Source organism: Hypomesus transpacificus, chromosome 13 (assembly GCF_021917145.1).
Source record: "Hypomesus transpacificus isolate Combined female chromosome 13, fHypTra1, whole genome shotgun sequence".
Lineage (NCBI taxonomy): Eukaryota > Metazoa > Chordata > Actinopteri > Osmeriformes > Osmeridae > Hypomesus > Hypomesus transpacificus.
This window is the reverse complement of record NC_061072.1, coordinates 12,264,318-12,291,692: the sequence shown is the minus strand read 5'-3', so window position 1 is coordinate 12,291,692 and position 27,375 is coordinate 12,264,318. Positions and strand designations below refer to the sequence as shown.

The window sequence follows — 27,375 nt, the reverse complement described above, 5'->3', positions numbered from 1 at the left end:
ACATGTTCTCTCAATTAATTGAGCTCCTTGGAAGAACATTGTTGTTCCTCATCACCGGCTGCTGTCCATGTTTGAGCCAGAGCTTCAAAGCAGGGGTCACCTTTTGTAGTAGTCTCTCTGTGTGTTGTTCTGTTCTATGTAACAGTAATTGTCTAACCTCAGTTGATAACAGCTCAGTGTTTTGTGGGGTTCAAACTCAACTCCTGATGCTGGTGGAGATAATAATGAACATCTTTGTTTCTAAAGTCTTGTGATGTGTGTGTGGATGACGCACACACAGGGTGCTACATGTGGGGGCTCCCGTCTCTGTCTTCCTTCTACAACTCTTCAGTAGGGTTCTTTTTAGGGTCATTATTATCCCACTGTGATCTGCGTCAGAGAGATTGCGGGGTTCGGAGTGAGATGGGAGCATTCCAATGGATAAATATTCATTTCATGTGGGCCTGTATTCGTGCAATTACAGAAATTTAGTTGAGTTTAGAGAGTAAATGTACTATATTTACTTAACAATTGTTATGATAATTGGTGTGACTATCCACAGAAACTCTATCTGCTGTCGTATATGACATCTGTGACGTTGAAAACGAATGGTACTGTGACCACTTGTTTTGGCATGCATATCATAGTTCCCCATACCCTTCTGTCTGACCTACATCTCTGTGCCAGTGTCGCCCCTCTCTGTGATGTTGACTAGGCTGAGACTCATCTAAGTGCATACATTACCCTCTCCTGCCTCTCAAAGAGATGGGAGGGGCTTAGGCCAGGGGTGGGCCACACAAAGAATATATTTGATTCAGCCATCAATATTCAGTTCAAACATCCAGGAGTTTTCTCAAGGGCAGGGGCGTTCTTTGACTCTCTGTTGTGATGTATTACTTGTTGTTGAGAGTTTGCTGTGCTGCTAATGAACTTCTGCACTTCACACTCTAACCAGGTACTTGTTTTAGCACTGCTAGGAACACCCACATGCATGAACAGCTTCAATAAGGACCTAAGCAGGAGGAAGCATATCATGAGGGGCATTACAGCTCCCAGTTCCTCGGGCGAATGAGATCTTGTACTAACTAACTAACACAATCTGGGTCCTCCTACTAATATCTCTGCCTGAATCGATCTGCTGTCAGTCTATATTGAAATCTCTTATCATGGTTACAGATTAATCCATCAAATCTTTGGATCTGTCGGTGGGATCTGTTGTCATGGTTACAGATGGAATTATTGTTCTCCTCCAAATTCAGACTACCTGTTAAGCCCATGCCACGATTAGCACGTCTATGCAAAGTAAATCTGTGTATATGTGGTGTGTGCTTCTTCTGTGTGTGTGAGAGAGTGTGTTTTGCCTTCTGGGTTGCATTGGAAATCCAGTACACTATAGTTGTTTTAGTTCTTTTGGTTTCAGAGAAAGTTTGTATATGTATATTGTATAAGGTTTGTGTCCTCCTCTACTGTGGAGTTGATAAAGGGTGGTCCAGTCGTGGGCCCAAACAAACTAGAGAAGTCTCAGTGAATAGCAGTTTTATCTTTCTCTACACACAGTAAATCTCTTTCTTTATTCCTCCCTCTCCTCTTTTCTCACTTTACTTGTCTCCCAGTAACACTACAGTAGTATCATGTATAATGACCTTATTCTGCAGCTTTTGCCCAGTAGCGCTTACATGTGAAATGTACTATAAACCCTCTGCACCCAGCATAGTGCTGCTGGACCAGTAAATGCAGAAGGGTAAAGGATCAGAAGGTTGGCGCGTGATGGAGAAGATGGATGTTTGGAGGCGACAGAAGAACATGCACAGAGCACAGGAAAGTCCTTGTTTTGAGAGGTTGTTGACCTTGTCAGAGACGAGCTGTAACTCGACACGGTTGGGTGTGACTCTAATGTAAGTACACTGATTCGTTCATGTGGTCTGTGACAGGCTTAGGATGTGAGAAACCCAGTGTAGAAATCCAGAGATCTTTGTCAGATGTGCTGCCAAGTTCCCCCCCATGAAGGGTTAACCATGCAGCAGCGGCCCTGCCTCAGGAAGAGTGATTAGCAGGCGTGGTGCATCATGTGGTCAGGGCATGTACTGTTCTCCTGTCCTCCCTCTCTGCTGCCCGGGTCTGGCTCCAGGGACAGAGCACTGCTGTGCATTAATCCTGGTAAAGTGATTAGACCGCAGCTAGGCCCCCTGCCGGAGACACAGCCCAGGGGAGCCACCGGACCAGACTGGGTCTAATACCCACTGAGACACCCGGTACCAGACTCGACTCTACTCCACTTACATCTCCTTTCCTTTACTTCCATTTCCTCTACCCTGCTTTACTCATCTCTACTCTGTTCTACTCTACTTTGCTTCCATTTACTCTTCTCTAGTCTGCTCTACTCTGCTCTCCTTTGCTCCAATATCCTTCCCTCTCCTCTCCACTTCACTCCTTTCCTGTCCTTGTCAGGAATAGCCTAGATGCCAAGTACTAAGAGGTTGGACAAGGAGTCGGAAGTGAGCTGTTACCTAAGACCCTGCTTGACGGCCAGAGGACTGAATATGATTGTGCTCTGGTTACTGCTGTGTAGTACAGTGGATGGAAGAACAAAATGCCCAGGTGCCACTCACCCCTAGTCCACAGAGTGAGCTGCCAAGCAGCATGTATATTTCTAAGTGTGTTACGTAAGATCCTAAAGACTTAACAGACTTAGTATCCTGCTTTCGTTTGTCCTACTTTCTCTCCTGGCAGAATAAAAGCCTATGTACCGACAGTTGTTACAAAACCTGTCAAGTAGTTCATTTTGCAATGGAAATGTGAAATGTCAGTCTAGATGCCCCACCCAGATGGACGCACACACCAGAAATGTTGGACGACCTGAATAAATTGAGAAAGGGATAGTGCATTTCAGTAGAATTATCCTTTAAAACATGGGCATGGACAAAATGTTCATCTTGCTTTTCCCCTCAAAACTTGATGGCCATGTAGAAGCCCATCTTTTCATGTTAGTTCTCCAAGTAACACATGCACACATGTGTAAAAGCAGTACTGTGATGAGGAGAGGCTGCTGCCATATCCCTACACTCATGTCAGTCAAGCGCCTTGACCACAAGCCTTGCCCTCACACTCCTCCCAGTCTTCTGTATCGTCTGCAGCATGTAATGGGATTTCTGTCTCCACCACAGGCCTGTTGTACTGCCTGCTGGAGCTCTGTCAGCAGAGCAGCATGCAGCATGTAGATACAGTTTATGAACCTAATTACATGGTGTTATATGACAGAAAGAGGGAGCGAGAATAGAAAGCAAGGTTATATACGCTGTCTTTTACAGCCCACCTATGAAGCTGTGGTAAGAGAAAGAGATGCTGAAAATAGATCTGTATTTGTGAATGAAGAGACAAATTATAGAGAAAGGAAAGAAAGAGAGGCTGGTGCTCCTAAAAGCACCAACGAGGGGATAATACAATAGTCCTTTTGGTCCAAACAACATGGATTTTTGTACAACATGAAATGTGTTGTTCACAGAGGGTCCTACTGTATGTATGGTTCAGCCACTTATATTTGATACGTCCAAATCAATGTACTGTCCACACCACCTGCTCTGGACATATCTGAGGTCTTACGCCACTATATCTAATATCATGTATGTTTTGTGTGTGTACGTGTGTGCGTGTGTGTGTGTGTGTGTGTGTGTGTGTGTGTGTGTGCAGATGGCGCGCTGGGAGCACAGGACCAGGGGTCTGACCAGGTTGCTTGGAGGTCCTTACCTGGCCTGCTACTGCTTAGGCTTCCTCATCATACTGCTAAATGTCTACCGCAGCCACAGGTATCCATGGACACTCACTCTCCTTCTCTACCTGCTACCCTTCTCTCCATTTGTCTCTCTCATCTCACTCTCACCGGTCCTCTCAAACGACATCTACACCTCCCTCACGTGCACCTCTCTCCCTCTCTAATGACATCTATACTTTCCTCTGTAGCAAACCGTCTCTTTCTCTCTGTTCCTCTCACGTGCACACAAACCGACCAAATCCAGCATGTTTCCCCTAATTAGGTCAAGCTGATTCATAAGGGAGACATACTGCTGGACAAGTCATCTTTAATTATTTTAATGCAGTCATTGTCCGTGGGAGGTTTCCCTAACCTGCAGTCCACATTCATCCATCCATTCACGTCCATTCATCAGATGCTTAATGTCAGTCAGGTTATCCTAACTTCTTATAAACACCTTATGACCGTGTCCATGTGTGTGTGTGTAAGGGGTGTGTTTGTGTGTACTGTGACACCATAACATCCCCGGTTGTCCTCCTACCCTACTTCCTCATCCTGTTCCTCATCTTTTCCCCTTCTGTCTCCCACACACTCCCTCGTTCGTTACATATGTCACTGTTGCTATGGCACCAGCAGCCACTGAGCTTCTCTCACCACCACTCATGCTTACCTGTGTGTATCCATGCGTGCACGCCTTTGAATGTGTGCACGTGTGTGTGTGTGTGTGTGTGTGTGTCCAGTAGCATACCTCCAATAGCCTAATTTAAAGGTCCCGTTGTAGTCTTAGAGAGTCTTGCTACGCTTATCCACACAGGGGTAACAATACACAAGCAATGTACAGTACAGGAAGATATCTTGTGATCTTAACTTTGAACACAAGTAGTGTATTTATTTTGCAGACACTTTCTCAGTGCACATTGTCATTGATATCTTCAGGCTTTGGTGTCTTCTAGTTCCCAGGCCTGCGAGCTGCAGTTTGTGTTTGGAACAATGTGCAGTGTTTGACTTTAGATGTCACATGAGATTGTTATGTTGTGGACTATCTGTTATGGTTTGAGGTGGGAATTTCCTTGGTGTGGATCTGGTTTGTGTGAATTTGTTTTGTTCCCCTGTAGAATATTTCTCCTGTCTCATTTATCTATTTCTGTCTCTCCCTTTCTTTGCACACACATACACACACACACACACACACACATGTAGGAAGGGAGAGGGACAAACAGAGACAAGCACACACAAATGTCTCCTAAATCTCTTTAAATATAAATACTGCCATTCTCTCCAGTTGTAAACCAGTTGTCATTCATCAGAGCCCAGTAACCTTCCTACATTTACATTCTAAATTAACTTATCCATTACCCTGTTCCCTCTAGCCTGCTCAGTTGAGATGAAAATCTACAATGAAGTTATTATGTGTGTGCATTGTATCTATGAGTATCTATTTGTGAGTGTGCTGTTCTTATTTGCTTGTGCGTGAGGTGGTGTCTATAAAGCTGGTGTCTGTCAGGGGTCAGATGGCTCAGCGGTTAGGGAGTCGGGCTATTAATCATAAGGTCGCTGGTTCGTTTCCTGGCCGTGCAAAAATGATGTTATATCCTTGGGCAAGGCACTTCACCCTACACAAGTCCCTGTACTTACTGTAAGTCGCCCTGAATAATTAAAGGTAAATGTATAATTAGCAGCTGCAGTAGTGTCTCAGTGCCTTGGCATGTGCAAGTGGATGACTCAAAGCGCTAAGATTTATTCTAAGTTTAATTACATCAATAAAGTTTTGCCGGATAAAAATAGGTACTGTAGTTTAGAATTTGTATGCCAAATGAGTCTTTATAAAACAATAGATTTGAGGCAAACTCTCTCTCTCTCTCTCTATGTCTGTCTCTCTTAACAAAGAACCTCAAGTGGGTCAAGAGACCTCTGTAAACATCTCTGTGTGTGTCTGTTGCCTCTCTCTGGCCTTGCTGTTTCAGAGTGTTTTAAAGAAGATAAACAGTTCAGTTAGGATGTAGTAAACTCTGTGTTTCTCTCTCTCTTTCTCCCTCCTAACCAATGCCTTGGTCAATAAAGGGTGTTAATTAGGTATTGTTATGTCGAATGAGATGAGCCTGAAAAAGGATCAAAATCAGGCCAGTGTTGTTTTGGTTATGTGCTCTGACTGCTCTTAGATGCGTCCCCCATATTTATTTGCTGACCTTTTCCTATCTGCTCACGCTGGGCCTCTTGCAACCTCTGCCATCACATCTTCCACTCTGGCACACTCACCTAGCTCACCATAGAGACCATTAGGCCAACAATGAAACTAGGACAAGTGTGTGTGTTTATAAGTGTTTGCAGTACTAATAAGAATTATGGCCATGTGTTGATAAATCTATTTCACCAGGAGAACCACTGAAGTGAGTGTTCTTCTATCTAAACATTAGCAGTGTCCTGCATGCATAGAGTGCATTGAAAATCCTCTCCACTATGGCCAATATAATTCCCTCCAGATTGAATTTGAAGTTTAAAGTCAAACGTGACCCTATGTCCAAAAGGTTCACTGAAAATGACAACTCGCTGCTTCTGCATTGCCCCATTCCCCCTGCTCTCCAATCTCCCATCCAATCCTGAACTCTGTAGGACATAGGCTGTTTGTCCCCTCCAGGCCACCGTGGAGCCCAGTGGTAGCCCTTTCATTCCTGATGCAACACCAGGAACCACATCACAGAAAGGAGACCAGCAGGTCTAATATGGCCTGCTGACCCAAATTCCCTCCAACAATTCACCTAGTTTCTCCTGTGGTGGGACAGCTGAATCACTACACCTGTAGTGACTACAAGTCTGGTACTGTACATGGCCTTGCAGATGAAAAGGACCATCACCTGAATAGGATAAAATCCAATCATTTATTTTTGTAAAAGACAGATTACCGGTTCCTGTATGTTTACCTCACGCTGAATGTGGGAGAGAGCACCAGCCTTCCTGTCTAAATCATGTTTTAGTTCTGACTATTGTGTGAAATTAAAAGGGACATGTTCTTGAGTGGTTGTGGTGACCATGAAGACTTAAGCCTTAAACACTGGCCTGCATTACTTTGCCAGCCAAATCTATGATTCAGTTATACGTAGCCTCACTACTTTGCCTCTGTTGCAATTGAAGTCATCCTAGAGCCGAAGGTGTTGGATTTCTCTAACAAGATCGTGGTGGAACTTAAAAGGACCTGTCTGGTTTAGTGGTGGGGGTTGATGAAAAAATGTAGGTAAAGTAAAAGTGATCGAATCAAAGTTAATTACCGAAGGTACTCTTTTAAATAAAGTGTACTTGTGAATCTGATTGGATCTGTCTGCGTCTTAACTGTAACTGTACATTTTACAGTTTTTATTTAATTTTATTCAAAGCACCGGTTTTAATGGACAGTAGTTATTGTCTTACTTTGAGTAGCCTAATAAAAGAACATGTTGATCAAAGATTGGCAGCATTAAACTAAGTAAGAAGTAATTTACAGTCCATTACAGTCATTTACATGTGAGACTCTTCACTAGTTATGTGCCTCTCAGTGAGTAGCCTAGTCCCTGCTTTTTGATTGGCCCAGTGTTTCCATAGCAACATCTCCCTAGGCCCATCTACCCTATAGCAAGGTCTTTCTATGAATGTGATGATTGGTAATAAAAAATGATAAAACAGTGATCAAACTACTGCGGCACCAGTCATCTAGGAAGATCAAACCTCATAATACTGGAGCAGATTATCTTTAATTCTTGCAATAATATGAAGGTATGAAAAAGTTTGGAGAGAAAAGCATATCAAAAGGATGCAACATACCATTTAAAATGACACTTAGCCCTCATAAAGGATGTTCTTACTGGGGTGGAGCCAGATGGGTTGGTGTGATGTAATCAATATCTTAACCAGCGAGAACTGGGTCGGAGTTTGGTCTTCACTCACATGCATGTATTCAACAGATTGAACTGCCTCAGTCTCTCCTCAGAAACAATATCTAATCCATGAACCTCCTCTCAAGTATTACAGTGGCGATGAGGGCCCAGGTGAGGTGGGAGGTGTTGTCCAGCCAGGAGGTCTTCTACCTGGGGGCAGCTCTCATGGTGCTGGGGTCTGTCCTGGTGGTGACCAGTTTCCTGGCACTGGGGTTTACCGGAACCTTCCTTGGTGAGTGTGGCACGCAAACACAAAAAGAAACACACACAAAGAGTAAAGAACAAAAACATAATGTCATACAAAACACTGGGTAACATTTTTAGAGTACATTAGTGTTGCTGTTACAGTCTAATTACATAAATAAGGTATAAAGTAATATGTACATAAGCATCAATAGAATATAACCTTACCACAACTATGTGAAAGACTGCTGCGGTGCTCGGAGTAGTGGTGGTGACTATATTATTGCTGTGTGTAATTAAAGGCTGTTACTCATCATTATACTTGTAACATATTGCATAAGTTATTTGTGTTGTTAAGTCCTCTATTACACAGTAGGTTTCTTTGTAATACACTTTTTGTAAAACATCAGCAAATGATGCATGTAGTCACACACAATTAATCAAGACAAAAATCAAATTTCCACAATTTGAAATATTGTGCGTTGGTTTAATTTTCCCCAGTGTGAGTGCTTTTACAGTGATTAGTCTATGAGGATGATGGGTAATGAAAACACACTACTCTCAAACATCATCACAGAATTCCCATTATCATTCAAACCTTCTAGTCCTCATATGATCTAGTCTCTCACTCATTCATTTGATAAACCCTTCCTTCCCCTTTCCAACCCATGTTCTCCATTCCCCTCCTCTTTTCCTTCCTCCTCTCCCTCCCCTCCGTCTCCTTCTCCTACCTTCCCTCGCTCCCTTTCCCTTCTCTCCACCCTGCTGAACTCTGACCTGACCACCGGAAGAGAGACAAGGGGGTCACAGTGTACCAAGAGAGATTAAGAGAGAGGGGGAGAAAGAGAGATGAAGAAAGGGAGATGTTTGTGTTACGAGTGGGTCATTATTACGACAAACCTCTCTCCTGCTGACGAACACCGACCGGATATAAACCCCCACAACCTACAGACCTGCTTCTTAGTTCATTACAAGTGCATGTTAACATTGTTGCTCAGTGTCTTCTCTCTAGAGACAGAACGAGGTTACCTTGACCTGAGATGTATGTGTTCCTCATCACACCCACACACACTCATGCTCCCCTCCACAGGAAGACATTGCTGTGCAAACACACACAGGTCACATCCAGTACCGTGCACACATGCACACCACTTGCTTCGCGATGGTCAGTGTGCCCTGATGCAGGTTAATGGTGTAGAAGAACAAAGATGAAACTTCCAACATGGCTTCCTCAATCTATTCCTTCCTTCGTCCTGTTTTGAGTTTTTTTTGTGTGTGCATTTGTAGAGATTGCGTTGTGGGTGGTTACAGTATCTTATTAAACAGATAACATCCACAACTCCTGCTGTTTCATGAAGGCCATGGTGGAGCTTTGAGAGGGTCATTGTGTTTGGTAGTTGGAAGGAGGATGGGGGTGGCGGGGGGGAACTGTTTCTGATGCTTCAATTGTTTACCAGAGCAACAGTCTGTGTGTTGGTTTCATTGTCCTCTGTGTGAGTGCTCTTCCAGGGATTAGTCTTTGAGGATGAGGAATGAAGAGAATACACTACTCAAGCATCGTCATAAAAAAGATGACCATTTTATTTCACACCTACTGGTTCTCACAGTGACTTGCCTCCTACTCATGCCCTGATAAACCCTCATTCTCCCTCTCCCTCACTTACTTCTTCAACTACCAAGTCAGTAATGTTCTGTTGGCGTCTGTGCGTTTGATATGTTATGGTGAGGAGCGGTCCATTGATACACACTGGTAAACAATCTCAACCTTTATACACAGCATCCAACCTTTTTATAGCAACACACACACACCCTACTTGCTCCACTATGGTTATTGTGACCTGAAACAGGTTAACAATGTAGAATAATGAAGATGGAACTGCAAACACAGCTTCTTCAATCGAGTCATGGCCTGTTTTGAGTGTGTGTGTGTGTTTTTTTTCGAGAAGACTGCCCTGGGGTAGTGTTAAACATAGAATCAGGCCCATCAACAAGGCATGATTCTAATAGACGTCAGGTCTCTGGCCTCCAAAACATCCTATAGAGATTCATGATGTTTGTTAGTCAAGGGAATCACAGCATCTTGTTGTTTTGGTTTTGGTTGTTGGCAAAGGGGAATTCTGAGGTGTGTGTGTGTTGCGGGGACTGTGGCTTGCATAAAACACTCACATAAGGCACTCGGACTCTGAATCTGGATGTTCTGGGCGCCTGAATAAAGAAACGCAAAGGATCTTTTTCCTTTGTATTCTGGTAGGAAGGATTGCTGTTTTTTAAGGGGCTGGTTCAAGAGGGCAGGCCAACTCCCTGAAATGTTCAGTACAAAATCAGAGCAAATGTCTGATTCACATTCTGAGTGACTTTTTTTCAGTTGTCATTAAATCCAGCCTGGCAATTCACATAAACTGATTGAAAACTGCAATTCTCCTTTTCGTGACGCAGGTATTTTTTTGCTTTGTTTAAAGACTAATACATTTCCCTCTGAATTGCCATTCAAGTCAAAAAGTAGGTTATCCCGGTATTGTTATGAAGACAGGTCACAGCAGCTAACACTTTGCTTGTCCTGCATAATATTTTCACTAACTAAACCAGAAGTGATGTTTTATGTAGTTATATAAGGCTTATGGGAGAAGAAAAATACTTCTGAAGGGCACTTTTACCAACTGTTTATCTTTGTCCTAAAATGGGTCATGTTAAACAGATTTTGTGTGTGTGTGTGTGTCATAGGAAAGGTTATGTAGCTCAGATAGGTGTTTATGTTACAATGAGTTGTGGCCCATATCTGGTCATCTGACTTCCCTTCTTTCCTTTCTTTTCATCCATCCCTCTCTCCTTCAATCCATATCTCTCTTCCTCTGCTTTCCAAAAACATTGATTTATCTTTAAGCAATTTAAAACACTGAATATAACACTGTAAATGAGATGGTTCCTTATATGCTGTGCAAGAGTCTTTGTTCACTGTACTGACTGCATGTGTGTGTTTGTTTTAGGAGACTACTTTGGTATCCTGATGGATCAGAAGGTAACCAGCTTTCCTTTCAATGTGACAGAAAACCCCATGTACTGGGGCAGCACTGCCAACTACCTGGGCCTGGCACTCATGTAAGTGTGTGTGTGTTTGTGTACGTGTGTGTGTACGTGTGTGTGTAGGTGTGTGTGTGTTGCCATCAGTGCCATGCATGCATACCTGTCTACCTGCACGTGAATGTGAATGATCCTAGGTTTGTTTTTACCCCCCTCCCCCCATAATCCCTGATGGCAGTGGCCTCTTACAGATGGATGAGGCCCCCTGCCACACTGCACACAGTTTGGGAATGGTTTGAGGAACATGATGAAGTGTTCAAGGTGCTGCCCTGGCCTCCTATTTCCCCAGATCTCAATCCAATTAATTGATGGGCTGGACCCAGTTTGATCCACTGTGGCTCCACCTTGCAACTCACAAGACTTGAAGGATGTGCTGCTTATGTTCTGGTGCCAGATACAGCAGGACCCCTTCAGAGGTCTTCTAGAGTCCTTGCGTCTGCGGGATGGTGCTGTTTTGGCTGCATATGTTGGACCAACAGCACTTTAGGCAGATGGTCATAATGTTTTATCGGTGTATATAATAGTAATGTACTGTAATGGCACGCATAGAAAAGAAAATTAAGAACATTTTCACAATGCAAACCCTTGAGTGGCATTGTGTAAATCATATGTAAATATTGATTGAACAAATAGAGACAGAATAATAGTCATTATACTACGTTATTCTATACCCGTGTCAAAGGGAAGAAGATTCAGAGAGATATAGATAGAAGATCTTTGCGTAAACTGTATGCGCGTGAGTTTGTCACAGCCTCCATGACAACGGCAACTGGGTTGTTGCTAGGCAGTCACTGAGGAGGAAAACGGCCTATCGCCTCCCAAGTATGAGCCCCCCATGAGTACTTGTTTTTCTCCCCTTTTTCTCCCTCTCTTTTTCTTTCTTTTTCTTTCTCTCCCTCTCTCTTCCATTCTCCCTCACTCTCTCTTCCTGTCTCGCTCTCCTTCTCTAACTATCCCTCTCTCCCCTCTCTATATCCCACATCCCTCTCTATATTTTCTCAATCTGGCCATACTTCAATGCCTACAATCCCTTGCGGGTTTGCTTCAGAGACCCCAAGAAGAAGAGGCACATCAGGCTTTGTTGAAGCTGACCCAAACATCTCACGTGTGAAAATATGAATGTGTGCGTGTGTGTTTGTTGCATAATTAGCAGGCAGAAACATCCACATCTGGCTCTAATACTGGTGTCACCATGGAAGCCCATACATGTTTTTGTTGCAGTAAACCACTGACATAAACCACATAAGTAGAAACTCAGAAGTCCAACTGGGCTTTGAAATGTCAACATTCTGCAGAACAGATGCAGGCAGGTGTTGTTTTGGAATGGAAGATTGTCGAGACAGTACCATATTCATCCTAAGTTTTTTTAGTTTGAGCTAGAACAGCCTAGGGTCTCATGAACAGTTAAGGTTGCTCATGATGCTTTATCATGATTTGTCTATGGTCCTCCAGGGACCTTTCTCACTATCCCAGCAGTCTCTGTGGCCTGCAGACTAAGCCATACGGAGCCGAGAGCTGGTGTGTGTCATCCATCACTGACCAACCGCCTACACACACACATACACACAACCAGCCGCCCACTCGTCTTGAGGACAACTGGATGTGCCACCTCCATGTTAGCATGTCATTAACCCACATTTGTGTGTGACTGTATTGGTTGGCTGGTCAGGCAGTAAGAAAGAGAAGGGCAACAGGTCAACGACACTGAGGAATAGACGCACATAGCCTTTCAAACACCCACAGAAAGAGTAACATGCTCCGCCTTTTTCACCACCTCTTCCTCCACCCAGAAATGAATTAACCTACTTTCTCCTGAGCCCGTCATAATGACTGCACAGAAGACAGGCTCGTGAGTGTTTCCTTGATGGCGGGGGGTTGAAAGACCATAACAAGGCCTTCCGCCATCTTATCCTCTTTGTCTTCCCTCAGTCCCGGGATGTAATTGCTCTGTTACACTACAGCAATCGTCCTGCAACAAAGAACCTCAAGTGGGTCAAGAGACCTCTGTAAACATCTCTGTGTGTGTCTGTTGCCTCTCTCTGGCCTTGCTGTTTCAGAGTGTGTGTTTGGCTTCACTAGTCTTGATATTGGATGTGAGAGTAGACAACTGGAGGGGTTAGTGGCAGACGCTGCTAATGACCTCTTTGTTTTTCCCAAGATGGTTTTAAGTGTGTTTTAAAGAAGAAAAACTGTTCAGTTAGGATGTAGTAAACTCTGTTTCTCTCTCAATGTGTGCTGTGTGTGTTTATTGTATTCACAGGTGGGCGGTTCAGTTGTAATTCAATTGAATGATATATTCCTCAAATAAGTTGTGATCACCGTGACCTATAAGGACCCACCTACCCGGTCATTTACTCCTCACTTCATTCCCCTGTCTCTGTCTGTTCCCAGACCAGGGTATTGCAGCAGGAATCATATTACCATTGAGCTCTCATGGCCAATATACCAGGCTAATTAGATATCTCTGAGATGAAGACAAAGGAGAACCACTGGCACACAGACACACGCACACACACACACATACACAGGGGCTTCTCTATCTAATAGTCAAGAGCAGCTGATGTACCTGCAGTCAGATAGGATTTCTTATCAGCATATCCACTCACTGTAGCATAATACTATACTTTATAATCTGTTGTTATGTAACTGACCCACCACTGTCCCCTGCTGATCCTACTCGGGTCATCTACTGGTCCTACTTGACAGCTGTCTTTTATCTTTTTTTCTCCACAAAGTGATATTTAATAAATAGCCCATGACAGGCCATGGGATATGGTGATTATTTCACAGCTACGGTGCGTTGTTTGGCCACCTTAGCTGGGATATAATAACCATATACCAATGCCTGTCGTGAGCTATTACTTGAATACTTTATACATCTAGGTCAGACTTCTACCTGTCCTACTGTAACAGTAGCTCCCAACCGGGCCATGTTCTGTAGCCTTAGATCAGTTCTGTCAGTTCTGTGTAAGAGAAAGAGAGAAAACAACTAGCTTACTTACACAAAGTGGATAAGCAACACCTCAAGGACTGGACTTGTTTGTGCCGGAGTCAAAGAAAGTGTCATGGTGGTTGGATTCCTCTCTTGAAAACTACATTTAGAACCCAACATTTAGAATGCGAAGTACAGCCCTCAGAGCTGACTGACCCAGACTTGAGTGTTAACAGTCTTGTGTCTGCTTACCAAGGCTAACCAACAGCCTGCTGTTAAAATATGCATGGACTCGTATATCTGTCTTAGTATTAGTGTTAGTGTCTCCTCTCTGTGTGTGTCTGTCTCTTCCATCCCCTAGTCTAGCCCAGCCAAGCCTGCAGGCTTCAGTACCGGACCCTCCATCTGCCAGACAGATAGTACTGAATAACAACCCATATTAGCACTGAATGTTTCTGACTCTGCTCGTGTGCCGCTGAGTCACGTCCAGACTGGTCGAATGTGTGTATGAGTGTGTGTGCAGCCGGTGCTGTTGTGCCATTGGGAACATTCCTGGGTCCAACGAGGCTGAGTAGGGCACATTGAAATCAGAACAAGAGGGTTGGATAATTAAAAACGCTGAGGGAAAGTATAGAATAGAGCAATCAAAAGAAGGAAAAGAGCAATTTAAACTATCATGTGTGAACTTCCTCTAGCACCCCAGTAATCAAGGAACCAGGTCAAAACTGGTTACACCGCCAAGAGGTCAGCAGGATACTGGATCCAGACAGCCATTACTTTACCCCCCTCGTATGCCTTTTCCACCATCACTTAGTCCACTTAGATAATTAGACCTAATGAGAGAACAACGGGATATGTATCAACACACTTAAGTCATTTGGCTTCCATCTATTTTCAGATCTTACCGGGCATGTTGTCTGTAGGACTCTCAAATCCAGGGGCCAGTTGCATAAAAATAGACCTAGTCTTAGAATTAAATGCAAAAGTCGACTTACCATAGACCAGGGGTGTCAAACATACGGCCCGCGGGCCGGAACCGGCCCCCAAGGAGGTTCGATCAGGCCCGCAGGATAATTTGAAAGTGGAAAAAATGCATAAAAGTTAATAGTTAATATTATTATTAATTATATTAATAATTTTTATATATTTTTAATAATTAAAAATAATTAATTATTATTAGTTATAATATTATTAATATTATTATAAAGTTAATATTTTTAATTCGCTGCAATTCATGGATTATCCGCTAAGGGGCGCACTCTTTCCATCAGAGTAGAAGACAAGCCGCATCACTGAGACAGACTGAAAACAGCAGACGGTATCAATTAATACCTTGGTCTCTACTAGGGATGGGCGAACGATGCCTTGTAAAGCTTTGGTGGTTTCTTCCGGATTGTGCCGGCCCAAAGAGCCGAACTATCGGCGCTTTGAAAATGAACAGCGTCATCTAGCAGCCGTTTAAACTGGCTGAATGAGGTGTAGTGGTTGTCTCCGACGGTAGACTACCCTACGTTATTCAATATTTAATTAAGGCTACATGTGTTCATTTTGATCTGATATTAGTGCTCACACATTAAAATGTTGTGATACATCCGTAGGCCTTTAGAATTATGTCATTTTCTCACAGTAAAAGTTAAAGAATATCGTACGAGATTCACTGGACTGGGGCGCGAACTTGGGATCCCAGATTCGCATTAACAATATGTAGTCGTACAACGCTTTAACCAACTACACCACCGAAGAGATCATTACTTGTTAAAGCGGTTGGACGGACTTTATACGATATGGTCTTTATATCAATTAAACTAGATAACACAGAAGAAAGACATGATATTTTGGTTATTTATAGCAGAGTATGGTATAATTTTAATGGTCCGGCCCACTTGACATCTCCCTAGGCCGTATGTGGCCCACGATGCGAAATGAGTTTGACACCCCTGCCATAGACACTTCAATTAACCTGTTGCGTAAAGCTTTAAGATCCGTGACTAACGTAAGACTGATTTAGATAGCCTGTTGCGCTTTGCATTACGGGTAAAATAAGACACTTTGCGAAAAAAAAAAAGATGGCGGACAAAACAGCGACACTTAACGGCGAAAGATTTATACATTTTTACCTTATGAAAATCTATATCTGTTGGAGGAATACAGTATTGAAAAAGTTTTCTTATTAACAAATAGTGTATGCGTTTTTAAGCTTCTTAATTTAACCCCAACGCTACTTCCATTTATCAACAACAACGGCAGATGGCTGGTGCTAGCGTCAATAAAGTGAGTTATGTTGTCATCTACTCACTCGATTAATAAAACATTTTATTCTGCGGAAAAGCAAAACCCGTTAACATTTTCTGCAGTTACAAATAACACTTAATTCCTTTCGTAATACATTATGCTAAGATAATGACGTAGCCTACTAAAACAGATCGTTGGCATAGCAACTCAGCCCTTACGGCAAGGTTTAGCCAGGGGGAGAGGTGGCTAACTTTTCTACCTCAAATTAAGTCAGTCTTACTATTTATGCAACAGACAGGCTTAATTAGACTAGTCTTACCTGACAATTTAAGACAGTCTAAGGCTAAGACTAGTCTTAAACTAAGTTTATGCAACTGGCCCCTGGTCAGGAAAAAGATTTTAGGGGCAGCGTGTGTAGAGGGCACGGCATGGGTTTGTGAGCATGGCTCTTCTGGGTGGTCCAGAAAATCTTGACAAGGCATCAAAAGTGCAAGGGCCAGGACTATGTGTGTGTGTGTGTGTGTGTTATATAGGTAAAACATATTTTTGTGTCCTTCAGGAATGCCAGCCCAGTGGGTGTTATCCTGACTGCTGTGGTCGCCATCACATACCAGGTAGCCATCATCTTTGAAGGGTAGGTGTATACCTTTCCCCTTCTCTCTTTCTCTCTCTCAATTTCTGCATCTATTTTACTTCTCCGTCAATCTGCATGTCAGCTTGACGGTAGCTGTTTGCTTCATTTCATTGCATTTCCAAAAGAGGTTACTTGATAGGATTTTCATGTACAGTGCATGGTCCAGGTCTCTCTCTACAGTACAATATCCCTTACTTTCACTCACCCTCTTTCTCTCTTCTCTTTCAAACTGTTCTTCAAAACTTTCATCTCAATGAGTTTGACACTGAAGGAGGGAAAGTAGGGGGTTTAGAAAAAAGAAAGAAATTGTTTGTGACATCAGAGAAAGGATGCGTGACAGCCATCCCATGCCAATTTTTCTGTCACTCCATTACTCCCTTCTACCTTTTCTTTTGTTACGAGGAGATGAACAGTAAGAACAGGACACTGGCCTTCTTCTCTTCCTCGACACCACATACACATGTAAACATTACGCACACACACGTACACACACCAGAGGAGTCAGAGATGGAACTGGAGCCATGTACCAACTAGATGGCTACGCGTGTTTAAGTGTGTGTATGTGTGCGCACATGTGGCTGTAGTTCTAGAGTTAGAATATAAGCTAGACTAGACATCTTACAGACAGACAGACAGACAGACAGACAGACAGACAGACAGACAGACAGACAGACAGACAGACAGACAGACAGACAGACAGACAGACAGACAGACAGACAGACAGACAGACAGATAAATGACATGTGACAGGATGGAAGATTACATTTATTTTTAATCATGATCACCTATATTTAACTCACTCACCCACCAACACACACACACACACACGTTTAACCCAATATACCTTGAATAGCTGATGCATCCCAAACCCCAGATGCAGCTTTGATAGTTCCCTCCACACTTACACACCTCATCTTCTCAGGCTCATTATTCTTGCATTTCCTCTAGTGTATCCTCTCCTTCTCTCTGGTTGGTTTTCACAGCTCTGTCTTCATTCCTGTCACATGGCCCTCTTGTGAAATGTTAAAATTAAACTGCGACTAAATTTGAATCATTGTTAGCATACATTTGCAAGGTCTATTACTGAACAAAATGATCCACTTGATGTCATTTCCGGTAAAGCATAACTATGTCTTGTTGAGTTTTTCTACCTAAAGAACCTACCGCAGGAACAGCACGTGCTGTGGCGTCATGGAGACCTAAGTTACGATTTATTAGCAATATTACATACCAATATGTAATCAAAGTCTGTGAAAAAATGTCACCCCGAGACTGCTGGGGCTAGGGATGTGTGTGTGTGTGTGTGTGTGTGTGAGAGGGGGGGGTGGGGTTGTTGATATGGAGACAGGAGGGTACGGAGAACAAACAGGCATGGAGAATGAGAGCTTGTTTAAATAAGGATAGAGGTGTTGGGGTGTGCATCCATTCGTGCAACAGTGGATATCAGGCAGGAAGGTAGACATCTGCGCACACACGCACATCACACACAAAGTGTACTGTACACACATACATGCAGCATGTACAGTCCACACACATACATATATACACACACACTCTACACAAGCACTCTTACACACAGGTCCTGACACGGGCAGGTACGGACCAGGGGAGCTTGTGTTTTATGGTGCCATTTGTATTTGCAGACCATTCACTGAGAACATCTATCGGCAGAGAGCCCAGTGCTGCAAACACAAATGAGGGCCTGGACAGTGGTCTGTGTTTGTCCAGGGATCACACCCCCGAGAGAGGGAGCTGCCAGACTACCGGTCAACCTCAAACCACCCCCGCCTCGCCATGGAGGACTTTCAGTGGAAGAGGGGAGCGGGAGGAAGGGAGGGCAGGTTGGGTGAGGGGTGTGCTGGGGGGAAAAAATGTAGCCTATTCTAGGTAATGATGATGAATGTTTGTCTGCCTAATTGTTTTTTCTCTTTATATATTTTTTTGTCATTTTCTCTCCTGATTGAATTGAGTATTTGAGCAAGAGGCTTTTTTGTCAGCTAGAAATCTGGATCATACAATTCAAGCTACTGGGAGGTTTGAGAGGGAGATCCTTTTAGACTGTCCAGAATATGTCATGCCTAGTTTGATACTGGCATAGTTAGTCTGCAATATAAGTCATAGCCAGTGGTTTTTCACTGTATGTACAAGCAAGGACAATCATTCCAGACATTTTACCTGGAAACTGTACAGGTCACCATTCCGAAACTGTGAATACACAACTGATCTTGTTAACTACTCTCCTGTCTCTGGTTTGTTCAGGTGCTTTGGCCTGTATTGTTCCTCCTCCACCCAGGGTAAGATAGCTTGGAAGCCGGGTCTAGAACCAGGGGGTTTTAAGGTCAAGTTGAACCAGAAGGTTACTACTTCAAATCTGGGTATTCTCACCTTAGCTGGCCTGTTGGGGGTAGATCAGAGCAGGGGGAGAGCAGTAGACCACACCTGGCCACCTGCTCAGAATGGGAGCACTTAAACAAATTGTGACTTTGTTATTGTCCTCTCTTTCACTCTGAACCCATCTTTCTTACTGAGGGGTGTAAAGTAAGGAACTGCCTGTTTGTTTTTTTCCCCTCCTTTTCTTTAGCTGTCCATTGCCAACTCATTGATTCTCCGCTGAAACACACACACACATACCGGTCTTGTTTTGGGTGGAGGACATCAGGTCATCATGCCTCTGCAGAACCACATTGAATATATTCTAAGAAGCTCGTCCTGACACACACACACTGCAGAACGTCAAAATAGCTCTGATCACACTGCTACCTGGGTCACAGGATGGAGTGATGGATCGAGGGATAGATGAATGATTCAGGTGGATCAGTTCCTTGGTGGAGCATTGATGCCCTGTAAATATTGAAACTTAAAGATGGAAGAAATGCTGCAGAAAATATCAGAGGAACACATCCCACACACAAATATTGAATAAAATAATTTGAGTCAACACTCTAAAGTCAAACATTACCAAAAATCCCAGTAATACATTTAAGAACTTTTTCAGTGCAGTCCGTCTCTCAAAAGATATTTTCGGAGTTGAGACATGAGCGCCTCCATTTGGTACACTTGGTAACACCAGCACTGCAGCCACACGCTGAACTCTCTCAGCTTGTGCTTCTCAGCAGGGCTGCCGACACAAGAGAATGCATATGCCTAATATAAAAGGCGCTAAATTAATCAATGTTATAAGAACGATTAGCCCTGTTTAGATTGTCATTTACAGCAAAATACCATGCAGAGAGAGAGGGGGGGGGATACATTTGCGGAGAATTTTATAACTGGACAGAATATAAATATATGTTTTGTATCCATCTAGTTCTGTTGCATGTGTTTCCGCCAATTGTGTTAAGTTTTGACACACAGCCCGCAGCACTAGGACTTGTGTTCCATGCTTATGGAATAAACTTCAAATTGCCTATTGCTAATTAGTCATTGTTATAGGAGAGTTATCTTCTGATGTTGTTTTTTCGTTATTTACGCACCCAGGCAATTTACAGAAGCCAATTGCTCACAGTGTTTAAAGTACAAGACCTAATATCCGTTTTCGAGCTTTGTTATTGTAAGAAATGGCCAATGTTCAACATTATCCTAAACTAAGTGTTCCAGTGCAGACTAAATGCCGGAAGAACAGATCAATTATTAACACGGGGAATATTCCATGGAGCCATGCAGATTTCCACACAACAGGGTGATACAGAATCAGACTTCCAGCTATCGCCAAAATCCAGTTGCTTTTACCCATGTCCCCTATGCTTAGCTGTCCCCGCGGTAGTCGTGCAGTTCCCATGCTCTCACATTCACTGGAACAGATTGACGCATCAGCAGGCACCTGTTACATTTTCCTCTCCGCTCAATGGAGCGCCGAGTGCCCAGTGACGTCGCCTGGAGGAGGGGTTCACTACTTGCTTAAATACCGTGCGCTCTCCGAAGTTGAGACAGAGACGCCTCAGAGAAAACTCAGAACGTTTGCCGAAACTCTACTAAAATCAGCTCTGGCTTTAACTGTAGAACGGTCAGTGCGCATACATTGGAAACACTCTACGAACCACTTAACAAACATGATAAAGAAAATGTCACCAACGGAGAATGACTTTGACATACCTGCAAAGAACTGCTACAGGATGGTAATTTTGGGGTCCACGAAAGTTGGCAAAACGGCCATCGTGTCCCGGTTTCTGAACGGAAGATTTGAGGAGCAGTACACGCCGACGATCGAGGACTTTCACAGGAAACTTTACAGCATCAAGGGAGATGTATACCAACTGGACATACTGGATACTTCGGGCAACCACCCATTCCCTGCAATGAGGAGATTATCTATACTGACAGGTAATTAACAAGTTCATTTATGCAAAATCAGAAGCTGAATGTTCAGTATTTTCTTTGTAGAAATCCCCAAAAGTTGTTTATTTTTTCCATTTACCTCATGCATTCACAATCCAAATACTGTATTAGCCTATATATTTTCAATGACAGCACTGAAACTTAACCATGCCCCTCTTGTCTTTTCCTTCAGGTGACGTGTTCATTCTGGTCTTCAGTCTGGACAACCGCGATTCCTTTCAAGAGGTCCAGCGACTCAAACGCCAGATCTTCGAAACCAAGTCGTGCCTGAAAAATAAGACCAAAGAGAACATTGACGTGCCTCTAGTCATCTGCGGAAACAAGGGAGACCGGGAATTCTATCGGGAGGTTCAACGCGAAGAGATTGAGCAACTGGTGGCCGGTGATGAACAATGCGCTTACTTTGAGATCTCAGCTAAGCGCAACACAAACATTGATCAGATGTTTCAGACGCTGTTCACCATGGCCAAGCTGCCACACGAGATGAGCCCGGACCTCCATCGGAAGGTTTCGGTGCAGTACTGTGACATGCTGCACAGAAAGTCACTGAAAAATAAGAAACAAAAGGACAGTGGAGACGCGTACGGCATCGTTGCGCCATTTGCCCGGCGCCCGAGCGTCCACAGCGACTTGTTGTACATAAAGGAGAAGGCAATGGGTGGTGGGCAGGGGAAGGATAAAGAGAGGTGTGTGATAAGCTAAGAGTGTTGTTAGGTAAAACAACCTGTGGAAAACACCAGTGAAATTAGACAATTGCAGTATGCTTCGATTGTCAGGCAACAACTGACTCAGCTGTAGCCATCAAAGTTGAACTGTCTCCGGGCAGTCCATGATGGGACACTTGACAGATGCCGCGATCCACCCTACATGGTCTTGGGTGCAAGGATGTCTTTAGGACACCTATCAGACATGGGAGGGCACGTAAGAACATTGTTTTGTTCTGTTGTGTCAGAGTGTGATGTGGCTTCAAATCTTGTGATATACTTCTGAGTTGCAGTACACCACTGCGTAAAATGTATTGCTTTCACATCTGGCTTTAAACAGACCGTCTGAAGATAGGGCTACTCCAGTACGGAATGATATGCATTCTCATTAGCCAGTTGTTTACATAGTACCATGGTCTGGGTGAATACTCGATTCTGATTTTCGGATTTCTTTTTCTGATTTTCTCCGCTGCGCGTCGGACGGTTCACGCCTCCCCATCGTCCATTATCAGCTGATAATGTACACCTCGTTGGGCATTATCCCTTACTTATAGATTTTATAACAAATAATTAAACTTGAATGTTTGCATCTGAACAACATTTTGTACTGTGCATGTATATTTATTCTCATGTTTCGTCTACTTTTGCAAAGAAAAAAAGAGAACTGAAAAAATAAATTCAAATTCTGTCAGAAACTGCTTTTCATTTATTTTGACCAATCGCAGTAACATTATAGTTTACACCCAATACATTGACAACAATATATACCTTTCTTCACTGTCAATTATACATCATATTGTTAGCCCACACATATCAAAGCTAACACAACAGCAACATAAATGAAGGTCTCAATGCTGTTTGCTGATAGATATGAGAGCTATTGAGAATAGTTCCTATTTTGACCCTTTCGACAGATGTTCCCAGCGATCTTAACAAGTACATGAAACCTAGGTTTCATGTACTTGTACCCACCCACACAGGACACAGAAACCACAGCTATCTAACCTATACTGTAGATGCCAGTTGATCGCCCCCATCCCCCTCCTGCCAAGTTGTGAACTGGAACAGTGTGAAAAAATACTTTCCTCTGGGACATTCTAACCTTCCAGATCCTCATAATCCTGTGTGTGCTGTCAATGCATGCAGCGGTCCCAGAGAACATCTTCATTCTCATGTCTGTGTGGAGGAAGGAACAGGGCCTTCTCTTTGTTGTTGGGAAACATAATCATTACCCTCCCACACACACACACACAACTGTAACACTCCACCCCCCTGTTCCTTTGGGGTTTATTTGCATACATAATTAAAGTCTTAATTAATATTCATGACTGGCTCGGTTGGATGGGGACAAGGTGTATGTTTGGCAACCTTCAATGGCTCTTAATGACTCCTTATCTTTGGATGTGGGCGTATTGTAGGCAGGTTGTGCTATTGGCCTCCTGCCAGGAACTATCTGATACATGCACTGTCAACGCACAATCCATGCATTGCACATATCTAACAAGAATTTCCCAAAGGCTGGGATGTTCCATATGGTGCATACAAATAACAGATGTGAACCAATCCCAATTTCCCGACACACCCCCAGTCCATGTGTAAAAGTGTTGCCTGCTAACGTCATAGGGATCTGTAGACATCACCATGTACACTTGAACAGTGTTTTCACTGTGCCTGAACAATGAGGAGACTGCTATAGATTTGGCCAGGAATTTGCTTTGGTATGCCTATTGATTCTTATCACAATCTTCAGCTGGGAGAGGTAAAAAGACAGTAAATGCAGGAGGCTGACTTAAGATTTTTGTTTTGTTTTGCAATACATATGACAATAGAATTAGCTAAATATATACTCTATACATCAGAAGCTATTGGCCTGTATGATCAACACTTTTATGCTGCTATTACAAAGTATATCTAGCTACGGCTAGAGCTGAAGTATGTGCAATCTACGAATGCCAATGGCCATCTAGCCTTCCAGCATGATGAACAATCTTTTTGTAGTCCATGCCAGGCATGTTCTTTCTCTTCAACTATTCTCTAACGAACCAGCCAATGGACCTTCTCTATGGTTCGTCCATCCATCCGTTCATCATTGGTCCTTCTGTGCTGTGGAGGAGTCAAATACACACAGGCCCTTGTATTTCTGCAGGAGCTGAGTCTTGGTCTCCACCTGGTCCCTCATAGACCTCAGCTGCTCCTGTTGCTCCCCAGGACTGCTCTCTATCTCGGGCATGGCCAATATCTTCTCCCTGGTCTCTTGGAGACGGCTCTTCAGCTTCGAAAGCTCCTGGTTCACATCCTGGTTGTCTTTATCCATGCTGGGGGAAAGGAAGAAGAGACTGCTTAATGATAGCCTTTCAAAGTGTTTCTGTGAGTGAATCTGTCTCGGAAAATCTAGAAATCCAAGTGAAATGCAATTTCATTTTATAGTAGAGAGATATGTAGCACTAAATCATGGGGACACAAAAAAGAACCGGATTGAATGACCCAGCTGCTATTTTAACGTAGCCCAGCTATAGCTGTTGTCATGCACTAGCCCAGCTAGCTGTTGTTGTTAGCCTCGCTAACGAATTATTAGCATTGCCAGTCTCAAGAGTAAAACAATTAGGATAAGGCACAAGCACCCATTTACGGTTAAGTACCACTGTGGCACGTTCACAAACAATAACAAGTATTTACCATTTCACAATTTCAAGAATAAGCGGAAGCCATGAACTCTCTTGATTCGCTGTCTCCACCTCCATCGTTCTACCATGACAGAGTCCTATACGTCATCAGAATGCGATGCCAAAGCTCTGATGTTTTTTTTTCTCCATATAATACCAGTCATTAATGGTCTGCTCTAGCAAATTTCTATTCATTCAAACGACACGGTAAACTGCTCAAGTCAGCCTGCTAAAGTGCTTGCATGCAAGGGGAATAAGCGGCTGCACTCATCTACTTCAACTTGCGTCACAGAAAGAGAGTTGTTGGTGAGAGAAAGAAAGAAAGAGAGAAAGAGATAGAGAGAGAAAGAGAGAGCGAGAGAGAGAGAGAGAGAGATGGGCAGAATGATATAGAAAGGAGTAGGATACAATACAGTACAGACCATAAACCTACTGGGATATTGCACATGCTGGATTTAAGCAACCCCAGTAAACTTATGATCCTTCGAAATTGCCTGTAAGCCTGTTACAGCAGCACCAACAGACATGGCCCGGATCAGGAGGTTAGCTTGGATCTGATAACAATGTCCCTGTTGTTCAGCATCAGAACAGCTTAGAGAAGATGTTTGCAGTGAAACTCCAGTGTGTTGGAGGCAAGTAGGTCTGCTCCTGGTCTTTTAGCTCCTTTATACATTGTTTTCTTCTGTAGAGTGGAAATACAATGTTATGCAATTGGGATATGTGGCATCCTTTCACATCGGCACACAAATTACTCTGGGAGTCCAGAATTTGATCACTGAGATCACATTGGACTGAACAACAAGATGTTAAAAAGGATTATGCAGGATACACATAATTCATTGAGTCTTTCTCCTAACCTTAACCTACTCACATCAGGGAGCAAATTAGGACAAATAATGCAATCACAAATGTTATCCTCTGATCAGATCCCACTGCCAGTGTTTAAACAGGGGGCCTATTCTGTGACGCACTCACTCAATCAAACACAAACACTGTCTAAGCTGTCCTCATAGAACCATGCAAATTGACTTGGCTGCACGAAAGATTGCTCTGAAGATGACCATGTGATGATGACTCAGGATTTTGACGGGACTGGGACTGGCTCACACCCTAGCATGAGTAGCAGTTATGCGCTCTGTGTGTCATGTTGCAGTGATCTGTCCCAGCTCATGGCTGTAACATGTTAGTGGGCGCTGTCTGTGTGAATCCTCCATGACGATTAGGTTTGTCTGTTGTTTGTGTGTGTAGAAATGGAGCTAATTTGTTGAACTCAGCTAGTCTAATGGATGTTTGTCATGAGGTATTTGCTTCCTACAGTGTTTGTTGAGGGAAAATTTATAACATGTTTATGTTACATAATGTTATGTAAGAGTCACAGAATATGTGACCCTAAAGTGCAATTACCATCTGAGAGTTGAGTGAGTCATAAGTTGAGAGTGTTATGTTTTACTGTACTTAACATGACCCAACTTAACTAGGAACCAGATATGCAGTGGCGTAACTATAGGGAGTGCAAGGAGTGCAGCTGCACTAGGGCCCGTGGCGAAAGGGGGCCCGTCCTCGATCTCACCGTTAAATTGAGACAACTTGACCGGGCCCCTTGAGGCAATCTGACCGGGCCCCTTGCACCGCTGTAAAACCGTAAGTTGAAGATCCCATATGATCCAGTGTTATCAATTCGCAAACATTTCTCAATTATGGTGTCAGTTATTCAGAATTATGAGCTATCACCTGCCCAATAAACATTTTAAAAACAGTCAGTGTTAACAACAGCAAATAATTAATTTTTCCTCATTTGCCTTTTGCTGAATGAAACAAATGTCGTTTTTATTAAGTAATATTGCCCTCGAAAAATAGCAAGGATGTCTGGGTAATATTGTTGTCAAAGATTCCCGCCCACCCACACACGATTGTTCCCATCCAGTTGTTGGAATACCACAGACAGTTGTTGTTGGGATACTACAGTTGTGTTGCATTAGCGTTTTGAAGCGAATTAGGCTACCCCATGCCATGCCCTTTAACATAAAAGTGGCTCCAGAAAGCGGCAGGAACGAAAAGAGCAATTTGTAAGTGGGGCAAAGCTGTCAAAACTATCCTCATTTGGATTGTGGCGAAGCGTGTTGAAGAGGACGCTACGTCTGACCCCCAGCTCGGCAACAGCAATGAGTGTGAAACTCAGCCACCAGGGTAGGCTAATAATTACATAACGTTTACTGTCTGGTGTATGCAGTTGACATGGCTATTAAACGTCATAAAAATGCACATATAGGCCTAGGCTACCAGGCAGCCAGGTTAGATATAGTAAACTATGTGCAGGATGTAGTCGGAAAATAGCTGAAGCTAGATAGACTAAATGTAAACTAGCATATTTAACGAACATAAAATCAAATATTCACCATCGAAGTGACAGTTTTTTTTACTAGTACCCAGATAGCACACATGACAGATCGAAACGTCATTCATAACGTCGGATAAGCCTTGGTAAATGATCAGATTTTCTTCTCATCTCTGTGCTCTATTTCAAATGTCGCAGATACGTCGGCTCATGACTGACTGTTCCATTATACTCATTCCGTGTTGTAGCAAGCATAATCTAGAGCCAGAGACTCGCGAGTCAGAGCCGTTCACTTTTGAAAACCGTAATCTATCTTCACATAGAAGGAGCAGTCGTTACCCTTAATTGTACATCATGAGTAGCCTAAATTTCCTTGCGCATCGCTAAACTGAAAACTCAATAATTTCGCCTGACGATAGGTCGGTAAGGGGCCCGTTGGTGAGATCTGCACTCGGGCCCGCCAAGTCCTTGTTACGCCGCTGCAGATATGCCACAATTTCCTAAACAAACCAAAGCAAAACATTGCCATATATAGAATAAACTGTAACAATAGAAGCACCCTTTCAAAAAGCAAACCTTAAGGTTCTAAATTCCATCCCCTTTCTTCTAATGAGTTTGCAAGTAAATGTTTGAGCTAAAGCCTTTCA

The 27,375-nt window shown here is 43.2% G+C and overlaps 2 protein-coding genes across 6 annotated transcripts in view; one reads left to right on the top strand and one right to left on the bottom strand.

Annotated features, from left to right (window-relative positions):
- Positions 1-22,518, top strand: part of LOC124475531 (dexamethasone-induced Ras-related protein 1-like) — a 30,428-nt gene extending 7,910 nt beyond the window's left edge. Inside the window, exons 3-7 of one of the 5 annotated variants that reach the window (XM_047032225.1) lie at positions 3,667-3,782; positions 7,719-7,864; positions 10,800-10,911; positions 16,617-16,671; positions 18,335-18,923. In XM_047032225.1, coding sequence (XP_046888181.1) covers positions 3,667-3,782; positions 7,719-7,864; positions 10,800-10,911; positions 16,617-16,671; positions 18,335-18,346 — 441 coding nt within the window. In that variant the 3' untranslated portion in view covers positions 18,347-18,923. Of the gene's footprint in view, positions 1-3,666; positions 3,783-7,718; positions 7,865-10,799; positions 10,916-16,616; positions 16,692-18,334; positions 21,012-21,198 lie in introns of those variants that run through there. The other 4 variants (XM_047032223.1, XM_047032222.1, XM_047032227.1 and 1 more) reach the window with 4 other exon arrangements.
- Positions 22,519-23,513: 995 nt separating this feature from the next.
- On the bottom strand, positions 23,514-24,566 carry med9 (mediator complex subunit 9). The gene is made up of 2 exons (XM_047032228.1): positions 24,407-24,566; positions 23,514-24,045 (listed from the first exon to the last, which is right to left on the bottom strand). Exons 1-2 carry the CDS (start codon positions 24,469-24,471, stop codon positions 23,817-23,819), a joined length of 294 nt encoding a protein of 97 aa, XP_046888184.1. The 5' UTR covers positions 24,472-24,566; the 3' UTR covers positions 23,514-23,816.
- Between the last annotated feature and the right edge of the window lie 2,809 nt (positions 24,567-27,375).